At 44.7% G+C, this 12,400-nt stretch overlaps 1 protein-coding gene across 8 annotated transcripts in view; it reads right to left on the bottom strand.

The window, feature by feature from the left end:
- The window catches only part of PLXNA1 (plexin A1), a 400,969-nt gene that overhangs the window by 112,849 nt on the left and 275,720 nt on the right, over positions 1 to 12,400 (bottom strand). For all 8 annotated transcript variants that reach the window (XM_066617858.1, XM_066617857.1, XM_066617855.1 and 5 more), the window contains exon 10: positions 2,476 to 2,676. In XM_066617858.1, the coding sequence (XP_066473955.1) occupies positions 2,476 to 2,676 (201 nt within the window). The remainder of the gene's footprint in view (positions 1 to 2,475; positions 2,677 to 12,400) is intronic.

Below are 12,400 nucleotides of genomic sequence, written 5' to 3'. Positions count from 1 at the left end.
ATCTGAATTTTAGAATGTCAGCAAAAATAATGTTTATTCGATGTCTTAAAAGCAAAACAGTAAAAAGGAAAAAAAGGCACACCTACTATGTTACACCTAGTTTGCTCCATTTATACAAATAAGGCACCACATTGCAACCAACTAAACTGAATAACTATATTCATGATGTCTAAAGTTTCAGTTACATCTTTGTAGCTAGCATGTGCTTCCAAAATACTTCTTGTTTATTCAAATATTATCTATAGCATAGACAGAGAATCCTCTGCTTGAATAACTCTTTTACTTGCTAGCTGGGCAAAGAGGCATCTTTTAAATTGGTGGCTTTTATTTAGCAGGGGAAGAGCAACTGTCTCCATTCATTCCACATAGCATCCTTCACAGGGGCTGTTTGCTAGTGTCTCTTTTGTGTTGTCTTTTGTTTTTTGTTTTTAAAGATGATGAGGCTTTTGGGACAAGAACCCATTTTCTTATTCCTTTGTAAACTGCTTTGAGAGCTTTCAACCTTTTTGCCAAATGTAGTATATAAATATCCTAAATAAAGTAACAGCTCAATGCCAACTTGTGGTGGAACAGGCAGGACAGCAGGCCTGCGCTGTATCCAGACCAAATTTCAGGCAGCCAGAGTCTCGGCAAGGGGAAACTTTTCCCCTTACCCAGGGAGAGCCACTGCAGTCTCAATGGAGCTCAGGAGGTGGCATAAATCCAAACAGCCTGGGACGTCCCTGGGCTGACTGGAAACGGGGTTAGGATCCAGCATAAGTGCCGGATCCTGGCCCCGCCTCCTGCTGTCCCCTCCCACCCACCCCAGGAACACCCGCCGACAGCCCTCCCCCCACCCGGAATGCCTCCCGCCTGCCTCCTCCCCACCCGCTCCACACCCCCCAGCCCTTGTGTAGGCTGAACTCGGCCAATGCAAACTTACCTCTTCCCAGGGCTCGCAGCAGCATGGGAAGGCCAGCTGTGGAATGAAAGGGTGGCACAAAAGTGCTTTACAGCACTTGAGTGACACTCCTGGGCAGGCACAAGGGACTTGCACCAGTCCAGGGCGCAGTTTGGATTGCACCCTCAAATTAGTAATGTATGTGTAAAAAGTTGTAGCTAGAGAAGAAGAGGGAAATGGTACTCTCCAAGATCTCTCAACACACACTTATGACAAAAGACCTCTGGAAGCAGCAAGAGGGAGGAAAGACAATTTCAAGCAAACTCTAGCTCTTCCCATAGCTTTGCAATATGACTCAAGTTGCTGAAGGGCAGAAGAACAGGGAACACGGCTCACACCAGGCTGCAAATGAGGTTGCGCCACACAAGTGATATAAATTTGTTTTAAAGTATTAAGTTGGAAGAGGATGCTTTCATGTAAATGAGCAGAAGTTTAGGTGGCCTACAGGTCAGCCAAGGAATGGAAAGCCTCTGTAGATGAAAGGGCTGTTAAGATTTTAACCTGACTGTTTTTAACATCAGGGCTTCTTGCAAATAATTCAGCCAACACCATGAGGGACGTGGAACTTCTTGAACAGATTACATCAGAAAACTGAATTGGCCTTTAATACAAATCTTCCTAACACATTGTCCATGTTAAAGCAGAAGGATTACATTAATATTCTTCTTATTAACAATATCAACTGGGTAAGTGTTTCTGAAAGATTGCTGTGGTTGCTTGGAATACAAGGCCGAGTTCTGCAGGCAAAGCCGTATGGTCAGGAGACATCAAGTCCTAAAGGTCAGGAATGAAAGCTGCCAACCAAATGTTGCACTCAGGAGAAGGGATCAGACGAACACCTGAGAAGCTTTGTGGTATAATGTGAGCAAAATCGGCAATGCAGCAGAAATGGTGGCAATGCAACTGTGTGACTATTTGTGTGCATGTGGGAAGGAGGACTGTGCTGGAAAAAAGTAACCAAGTTGGATCAGTCCCCATGTAGGCAGGGCAGAGAGGAAGATGAGAGTGTTCCTTTGGGACACCAGCAAAGCTGGCTCAGGCCTAGGCAAGTTTATATGGCTTTCATAAGCAAATTTCTTTGTAAATGCTCATAAAACACAACAGAAGATCCTTGGGTAGTTTTGGCTCAGCAGTGAAGGAAGGAGGGGATGTTGATCATACATGGAACAATTTCACACAGCGGAAGGGAAAGAGAAACAGAAAGGAAGGAAAGTGGATAACACCATGGCAGAGAAAGGATCAGGATCCTTCCAAAGCTACTAGAGCACTGCAGACACACATTTTTCATCTTTTGATAAAGCACGAAAGCAGCAAGAAACAACCAGGGTGAATGGGATGTCCTTTCACCAGAGAAGTGGCATCTTCCCAAGAAATGGAATCCAAAGTCTTTTGTACTGAGAAAAATAACAGCATGAGATTTCCTATCAGAGATTTGCACATCTCAGGCCAACATGAGTATCAGAGGCATGCAGAGGGTTTCTGCGGTGTTATCAAACACAGTCTTTTCAGAGGACAGCTACAAGCCATGGACTCACCGAGGTGTTCTGGCACTGGATGCTGGTGCTGTTAAAGCGCAGGGCAGTGACACGGGTGGGACTGCCAGGGATATGGAAGATGCACTCATAATTGCGCTGTCCGGACTGCGGCTGAGGCAGGTTTTTGGCAGTCAGGGTGATGGGTTTCACCACACCCACAGGGACATATATCTGGGTTGAGGGGAGGATCTGTGGGCAGTCCTGTAAGAGAAAGGGAAAAAAGTAACAGGTATTGAAATAATAGGGCATCACACCTTTGCATCTAGAGGTCTGCCCACCAAAACTCAAGTCTTGCCTCTTCCCCAGTCCTTTTCATGGTTCCAAATCGTATTGCCTTATTCTCTTGTGTTGCAAATGATCACCTAGTTACACCAGACCATGTAAATGTTGTGCTCCAAACAGACTGATTCTTGAAACCTCTGCTTAGAAGTTGCAGGGCCATTTAACACTGAAAAATACACAATTGGCAAAATGTCATGGTTTTGTTCACATGAACATTAGTGAACACTTTCAGGTTCAGGTCTTTCAGTAAAGGTTATGGGCCTCACCCCATAACAGTCACATGAACAAATAGAACAAGAGTCAGGGCATTACTCTTGTGTATTTGTTATAAAGACCTAAGTGTTGATGTAAACTTGGTTTGCAACAAATGTTACATGACTGGTAACATTAAAATATGCATGTGCCTGGGTTTGCTTACAGGGTCTCCTCAAGCTCATTTGTCAAGTGGCTTCTGTGTGTCTATAGCAAGGGGAAAAAGAGTTTGAAACAACAATGCTGACTGAAAATCCTATAGTAGGATTGAGCATCCTACTATTTCCAAGCATCAGTGCTCTTGGAAAAAGAGGATCTTGTTTCGTATCATATGACTCCACATCTCTAAACAACACAGTGTTGCACCAAACCATGAAAAGGTCCTTTCATGGTCAGGCCACTATAAACAGATAACCTATATGAGTTGATGGAATGTTGTGGACAGAGTATTGGAATTGGATCAGCAACATCTAGATTTAGATCCCTTACCAAAATGAAGCTAAACAGTGACTTTCAACTAGTTACAATTTCTTAGCTTAACCTACTACAAAAGGTAGGTGGGAGTACAGTATAACATAGGAGGGAAACCCCATATGTGACCCTAGAGCACCCTGGAAGAAGAATGGGATATGAATGTAAACGTAAATGTTAGCACTAATAATAATAATGACACATTTGCTTTTTCTAGTGACCACAGAGGTGAGAGAGAAACAGGAGTAAGGCCTCTCTATTTAAAGATCTCTATGAAGCCTGAGTTGCAGAGTCCCAAGCAGACAAGTGAAAACCTGCAAACCAATTGATTTGCTATCTTGGCATGTCTGACCTAGAAATCTGACCCTGTTTGAGGGCAAGGAAATCACCTGCATGAAGCCAGTTTTGATCATGAGAGATCTCTCAGACAAGCACCCAGGGCTGCATAGCAGAGCCCACTTGGATTTCCGATTTTCCTTCATGACAATGTCTCCACTAATCTCCAGCAGCCAATTACTTCATCATCCCCCATTCTGGAGAGGCATGCATGATGGAAAGGTTGCAGTTGCACCCAACAGAGACTAAGCTTTATTGCTGACCTAGCAAAGAGGTCAGTGGACACCAGAACCATGGCACAAACTTATCAGTCTCCTTCAGTGAAGAAGAAGGTTCAGCATCCTGAGAAAGAAGAGCTGCAAACTCCTTTCAGCATCAGTTGCAACCACCCAGGTTGCTCTCAGAGGACAAACCTGACCTCCCACAGCCAGGCTGCAGAGCACAAGGGAGAATAAATATAAATAGAACCAAGCAGGAAAACAGCTCTATATCCCAGAGGAGCACCACTTCAGCAATAATAGCCTGATGCAATTCCCAGGCCAGTCAGTCTGGGCCTGGGGGCAAATGCATACATGTTTTAAATAACAGGGAGAGGGGAGAATAACATGTTTTGAAGCAACCTCTTACAGGATGAGTTGCTTTGCTTAGGAATCTTCAGCCACATGTTCATCAGAGACTCCAACAGGGGGCAGACCAGCTCTTTTCCCAAGTGCATGTATGCTCAGATTTAGCCCAACTCACCAAGACTCATTCCAGTAAATGCTACTTGTAACAGAGGCAAGAATGGCGTCAAGGGAGATGTTTATTCCAACAACTGCTTCCAACTACAATAGTGTAGTTGAGTGAGCATCTCTTAGTTTTATAAGACCTCATTAACCCTCAAACACTAGTTTCCTTCACTGGGTCTCCAAAACAAACAAAGCAGCACAGAGCAGCTTGCCATTTCTTGAGACAAAAGCAAGCTTTAGTGTGAAAATCATGTTTTCCCTCTGGAACTCTGAAGTTTCAATCCTCGTGATTTCTGAAACTCCAAGTAGGAAGTCTCGTGTTTGGGTAGTCTCTTGTTTGGGTAGGTTAGTTCTATAGCCTGATCCATTTCACTGATGTGTATGCAACATCCCACATACTAGCTCTTTGACCTACTTGAGAATCAAACCACCCTTTTTTGATGTCCCATGCAAACAGATTGGACGTGCAAGCACAAATACCACAGCCACACATGTAGTACTTGAACATGCACACATTTCAAATCAAAACATGCATACGTAGATGTCGAAGGCAAATATATGAGGTAATGTCCTCTCTCCCAAAACATGCATACATTTTGCTGACTGGTTATTCGAGCCAGAGCCTATTCAGTTCTGCTATGTCACATGTTCAGCATCTACAGGGAGCTATGTCTCATGCAGCAAAAATTCTGCAGTGCTAAATAACAGGAAGCACCTGGTACTTAGGAGCCCTTGCTAAAAGCCTCCTGGCTCAGCACTCCATGATGCCAAACTGACAACTCCTCAGGAGAAATGGCTCTGATGTTGGCCAGGCCTCTCTCAGCTGCAACAGCTATTTTGAAGGGCTAATGAGAACACCCCCTTCCTCACACACTCGTAGTCTCCCCAGCCAGGCCTGCATATTTTCAACGCAGAGAGTATTGGTATCCAGTTTAAAAAGCAAGTTTCCTGCAGAAATAAGTAGGAAAAAACCCTGCAAAGAATGACTGCTAAGGCTTCTTTTTTTTCCAACCATCCTTCACTTTGAGGGACATCTCTGATTTGGCAAAATGCCTTGTATTCTTCTCATGTGAAGAAGCTGAAAGGATGGAGTGGTGTGAGTAACCAGAACACTTCAAAAGGCAAAGTGAACAATCCCTAGATGTGAAAGCAGAGAATCTGGGATGTCCTTGGAGAGCAGGGACAACAGAAAGGTGTCTTCAGAAACCAGTCATTATTAGAATAGACTTCTGAGGACTGCTGTTTCTGTGCTTTGGTCAGATTCCTGACAACTGCCATCACTCTTAATTCTTGTTTCTTCACCTCTACACCTGCTGCTAATGAACACCCAACATCTTTTTCTTTCCTGATGACAGCCAAAGGCTTTGGGGAAAAATGTTAAATTTTCCAGTCACAATACACAAATTAGTGTAGCTACTCTGGGTTAATTTACCCAAAAATTATACCCAATTCGACTTTAAGCAGTCGTCTCCCCTGACTTCAAAACCCAAGCAACCCAATCTCATCAAATGAGGCATTTATGAGATAGTGGGCACAATCTTAACCCCTTATGTCAGTACTTTCCAGCACTGGCACAGCGGTGCCAATGGGATGTGTGCTGCATTCTGCAGTTGGGTGTCACTCACGGAGGCCTCCTTCAAAGTAAGGGAATGTTTGTTACCTTACCTCAGAGCTGCATTGCCCTTAAGTAAGTGCTAGAAAGCACTGACATAAAGGGTTAGGATTGCATCTATCATTACATTCATTTCTAGTCACATCATGGCCATTCAAAATCCAAAACAAGAAGCACAACTGTGACCAAGATGGGCATGGGGTGGAAAGCTCAGCTCTTCTAGCCAACCATGGGTCTCAGTTTGCAGCAATTCTTAACATTTGAGAAATCCCAGATCCCAAAAGGGGAACTGTGTCTCAAAATCTACCGATGTCCTCAGGACATGCAATTCACACCACTTGCAGCAAAATATTAGCATGTTGATGGGCAAACAAAAATGAGAAACAAGCTTTGTGATGCATACATGGTGGCCAGGACAGTTTCTGCTCCATGCTGTTGTTGTTCTTCTGCTGAATATTCCCACTGTGATGATTTATAGGGCCCCAATGACCAGGAGAGAGACTTCACATGAGCATCTCCTCTAGCCTTCTGTTTCAAATACATTCCACAGTCAGTGTGCGAAAGCTGCTTGCTTCTCATTCCCAACTCAAGTTTAACAGACAATGAATGCCCAGCAGAAAAGTCACAGAGGGTTAAGCACCTGTGTGGGCACTGCACTAAAGAAGTTTTTCATTACACCTCTTTGGCCAAAACCCACAAGCATAGAAAGCTTATAATTTAGCCAATCCAAGTCTTACTGAAAATAGCTAAAAGGATTAATCTGACATTCATTAAAAAGATAACAAACCAAAAAGTAGGATTCACTTTGGGCCTAAATCTACTTCACTTCTGCTCAAAATATAAGTATGAAGCACCAAGAAGGCATTCCCCACACTTTCAGAGCTTTAGGGCACAATCCTAACCCCTTATGTCAGTGCTTTCCAGTGCTGACATAAGGGTAGTGCAACTCAGAGGGTAAGAGAACAAACATTCCCTTACTTTGAGGAGACCTCCATGAATGACACCCAACTGCAGGATGCAGCACATTGGCAGTGCTATGCCAGTGCTGGAAAGCACCGACCTAAGGGGTTAGGATTGCACCCTTAACCACTCTATTTTAGAAGCCACATGAGAACAAGCTATGCAGGGTGAAAACCCTGACCTCATGGTCTCACCCAGAGCAGCCAGCCAATAAGAAGAGTGACACAAGGGTATTTTGTCTGTCCTGCTTTCCTCCAGTACCAGGAACCACTGAGGCCACATCCGAAGTGGAACAAAACTCATATAATCCTAACTAAAAAGGAGCACAAGCAGAATGCATGCTTTGCCATCACTGGCTGCTGCCAGAGCGCCATTAAGCACTTTGTAGCATTGCAGGGAGCTGGCACACTGGTGGAAAGGCCAGACCCTTCCTGCACATGCCAGCAGGTTAACAGAGACCCATGGGCAGAGGTAAGGCTGTGGACAGGGCAGAATGGGCCGAGGGAAGGTGGGGATGAGTTTGAACGGGGCAGTGTAAGGGGGAAGATGGGGGAAAGGAGTGGAGATGGGGAGGGGTGGGTGGATTGGACCTGGAAGGGGGGCTGGTTCAGTGATGGAGGCATACACCAAATCCCTACCCCCTTCCCAGGCCTGATCTGCCTGAACAGATCAATGCAGACTTGTACCTGTGATATAGCTGGCACAGGTCCAAGTTGGCCTGTTGCAGCTGCTGAGGCTTACCCCAGGGGCAAGGGGAGAAATGTCCCTTTACCCCAAGGAGAACTCCCCTTGCAGGATGCAGCAGAAGCCGCACTAGTGCTGCAGCAACATCACACAGGGTTTTTGGTAGGATTGGGCTGTTATTGTCTTTCTAGCTTTTGGGTATTCTCATGGGCTTTAGATGAAGAATTTTATTTCTAATTTTGTTGAGGGTTTTATTTCTGTTTTTATGCTGCTGTTTTATTGTTAGGGTTATCCAGAATCACAGTGTGGATTCCGAGCCAACAGGTCCACCACTGATATGGTATTCTCCCTTAGACAACTGCAGGAGAAATGCAGGGAACAACGACAGCCACTCTTTATAGCCTTCATAGATCTCACAAAGGCTTTCGACCTGGTCAGCAGAGACGGCCTCTTCAAGATTCTCCCCAAGATCGGATGTCCACCCAGGCTCCTCAGCATCATCAGATCTTTCCACAAGGACATGAAGGGCACTGTTGTCTTCGATGGCTCCACATCAGACCCTTTTGACATCCGAAGCGGAGTGAAGCAGGGCTGTGTTCTTGCACCAACCTTGTTTGGGATTTTCTTCGCTGTCCTGCTGAAGCAGGCCTTTGGAACTGCAACAGAAGGCATCTATCTCCGGACCAGATCAGACGGAAAGCTCTTCAACCTCTCCAGACTGAGAGCAAAATCCAAAGTCCAGCTGAAATGTCTGCGTGACTTCCTCTTTGCCGACGATGCAGCTGTCACTACCCACTCTGCCAAAGATCTCCAGCAGCTCATGGATCGTTTTAGCAAGGCCTGCCAAGATTTTGGACTGACAATCAGCCTGAAGAAAACACAGGTCATGGTTCAGGATGTGGACTCACCTCCCTGCATTACAATCTCTGAGCATGAACTGGAGGTTGTCCATGACTTTGTGTACCTTGGCTCAACGATCTCCAACACTCTTTCTCTCAATACCGAGCTAAACAAGCACATCGGTAAAGCAGCTACCACGTTTTCCAGACTCACAAAGAGAGTCTGGTCCAACAAGAAGCTGACGGAACATACCAAGATCCAGGTCTACAGAGCTTGCGTCCTGAGCACACTTCTGTACTGCAGCGAGTCATGGACTCTTCACTCACAACAGGAGAGGAAACTGAGCGCTTTCCACATGCGCTGCCTCCGACGCATCCTCGGCATCACCTGGCAGGACAAAGTTCCAAACAACACAGTCCTGGAACGTGCTGGAATCCCTAGCATGTATTCACTGCTGAAACAGAGACGCCTGCGTTGGCTTGGTCATGTCGTGAGAATGGATGATGGGTGGATCCCAAAGGATCTCCTCTATGGAGAACTTGTGCAAGGAAAGCGCCCTACAGGTAGACCACAGCTGCGATACAAGGACTTCTGCAAGAGGGATCTGAAGGCCTTAGGGATGGACCTCAACAAGTGGGAAACCCTGGCCTCTGAGCGGCCCGCTTGGAGGCAGGCTGTGCAGCATGGCCTTTCCCAGTTTGAAGAGACACTTTGCCAACAGTCTGAGGCTAAGAGGCAAAGAAGGAAGGCCCATAGCCAGGGAGACAGACCAGGGACAGACTGCACTTGCTCCCGGTGTGGAAGGGATTGTCACTCCCGGATTGGCCTTTTCAACCACACTAGACGCTGTGCCAGAACCACCTTTCAGAGCGCGATACCATAGTCTTTCGAGACTGAAGGTTGCCAATACTGTATTGTTAGGGTATTTGTAACTGAATTTTGGGGATGGGAACACAGCATGGTGGTCAAGCACCTCTTTTCATGCAGCAGATCACAATCCCTGCTATCTTCAAGTAGAGCTGAGATAGAGCCTAGTCTGAAACCCCGGGGAAGTAAACAGTACAGGCCAAGGTGAGCCAATGTCTGTCTCAGTTATAAGTTCATGTGATATTAATGGTTGTATTTGTAAACATTTCCATTAGTTGCTTTGAAAACTTTGGCTGAAAGGCACCCTAGAAATATTTTCAATTTGGGAAAAAAAAGTAGCCAAACGTTTCTTTCACTGTCATTTGGGTATAACTATGTGTTATATAGGATTAACTACATAAGCCTATATAATGTAGAATATAGGTATACAGAGTATACAGGTCTCAGTTTCTTGCAGTGTTTTATAATGACTGGACAATGAACAATGTTCCCTTCAAAACTGCAATCTGAAAAGCATTTCAAGACTGAAAATAGGACCGCCTGCTCATGAATAAGCAACCTATAAGTAAGCAAGCTTGTCAATTCTTGAATGAGATACTACCTTTCCTAGAACAAAACCTGGAAATGTAGCAAGCCCTAATCAAGGAGCTCAGGATGAGATGAGGTATAAATGGCAACAGCTGTTCCCTATATGTCCTGGGCCACATCATAAGGAAAGCAGCTGGAGTTGCAGCAGACATGCTTAAAGAGCACAGAGGGAGATGCTGCTTACAACAAGGCAGGTACATGCAAGTTTCTCAGTTCCTGTGCTTATAAGGTGATATGTCTGTCATCTCGCTCATTCAAACAGGCCCCTTCCATGTAAGAAACATCAGGGCCACCTACTGATCTTGCTCAGTAGTGGCTTCTGGCTGACAGGTGACAGAATCTAACCCATAAGAAAGAAAATGAATTCCTCCTTTCCTCCCACATAAACAGCCCTTGCAAAACCAATTGTGCTTCTGGTATCCAAGTGCTAGATGAATAACTACCAATCTCTTGTGTTTCCTTCCTGGAGGGTCCGCATTCCTAGAGATGACAAAGGGTGGGGTGGAGAAGAAGGGGGAGGAATTAATTGTTCATAGCCAGAAGCGAAACCTCTTCAATGTGGAGCCGATACTTATCAGCCTGGAGTGGCTACAAGACAGGAGTTAGAGTGGGAAATGACACAGGAAGAGGGAAGTGAAAAATATAACTAAGGGCACCTCCACTATGCCAGCACTCACAGCAAAAGATTAGGATGGGATTCATCTAACACAACTCAGGGGCTGTCAGCAGGCCATTCCATTGCACAGCACAGCACAGCACAAAACACCCAGGGGTGCACTGCCCTTTGCAGTAAAATTCATGAAAGAGGAGGACTAAGCAAGTGCTAGAAGTTAAAAGACGAGCAAAACCTTGCCAAACGAACACACTACTTCTCACTCAAAACCAGAGGCCAAACACTTCTAGGCCACGAAAAGGGGATGTTTACCAGTTGTGAGACCATAAGAATATACAATGACTATTAGGGTTTAAAATGATATATGAAAGGGCACATAATGAAGGATGGAGGAGGTTCCTCCTTCCACTTAAAGGAGGAAGAAATGAAAGAAGTCAGAAAGAGATGAGAGAAATAATAGATGGTTTCTAGAAAGAGATGTACTAGGACTCAAGCTTCATCTCAGATTCACTGGGGTGCACTATAGGGGTCCTCAATGGGGTCCTCACATTGGTGAGGAAAACAAGTACCAATAAGAACACAGATGTTCTTTTCTTATGATTGCTTCAAACATTCCAAGACTGTAAGCTGGCTGTCCAAGTAAGTCCTGGGACCGATAATTGATGAGGCCTGACACCTGATTCAAATTAGATTCTAAGGGGAAATGCAGATAAGAAGAGTACCTGTGAAAAGGTGGGTGGATAAGGCTGGCTACATGTCCTAAGTAATCTCTGAAATCTCTTTTCTTTGATTTCTCCTTTAAATAGAGAAGAAGGAGCAACTGGAAACTGATTGCAAATGAGAAAAAGGTGAAAAAGTTACTCTGAACCACATGGGATTATATAAACCTAGAGAGATGAAATCAAAAAGGTACTTTTCAATAGCTGTTAAAATTTGCCAATCTGTTATAATCCAAGCTTTCCCCACTTGACTTTGGGCCTCACGTCTGACATAATCTCCCTCAATGAAAAGGGATGTTTTTTAGGCTTGCAGAGTCAGGGGTATTACCAATTAAAAACACAGGCAAGTCCAAGGAAGCCCTGTTGGGCACCTTTTATGCCCAATAAATCTATTGTAACAAAAACAAGTTATCTGCGCCCTAAAAAAACAAAACTAATCAGGAAAAATCCTCAGATTTAAAGACCAATTGTGCCTGATTGTGGCATGCACTTTCATGGGCAAGGGTGAGAGTTCTTTTTGACCCATAAAGTCCTTTCAAACAAGCAGAAATAATTTGGCATTCTGCTGACAGGACTGAATACCAAAATGCTTCTTAACATATTGTACTACTGTTCACAGGCTATCCTATATAGTCCCTTTGAAGGTCATCTAGGCCTGCTTTGAAGGTCATCTAGGCCTGCCAGGGACACTCACATTTTCACAATACAATGGATATCTGCATTTCAATATTTTCCTTACAATATGGTTTGCCAGCCAGCCAGCAGCTGAGAGGATGTATTGTCACTTCTGCCACTGGTTCATCAAAGCTCAGAGCAGTTTTCTTCAAAAAGCAAAATAAAACAACAAGAAATAAGTGAAAAGGGTAGAAAAGTTACTCACCATAGACTTAAGGATACAGGAACATAAAATGAGAGCAGCTAGCTTAAGCCAAAGGCCCACCCGCTCAGTGGTCCACTAGCTGCCTTTAGGTAG

This window comes from Tiliqua scincoides, chromosome 2 (genome assembly GCF_035046505.1).
Source record: "Tiliqua scincoides isolate rTilSci1 chromosome 2, rTilSci1.hap2, whole genome shotgun sequence".
NCBI lineage: Eukaryota > Metazoa > Chordata > Lepidosauria > Squamata > Scincidae > Tiliqua > Tiliqua scincoides.
The sequence above is the reverse complement of the archived record's forward strand: the minus strand, read 5'-3'. Positions and strand labels throughout refer to the sequence as shown.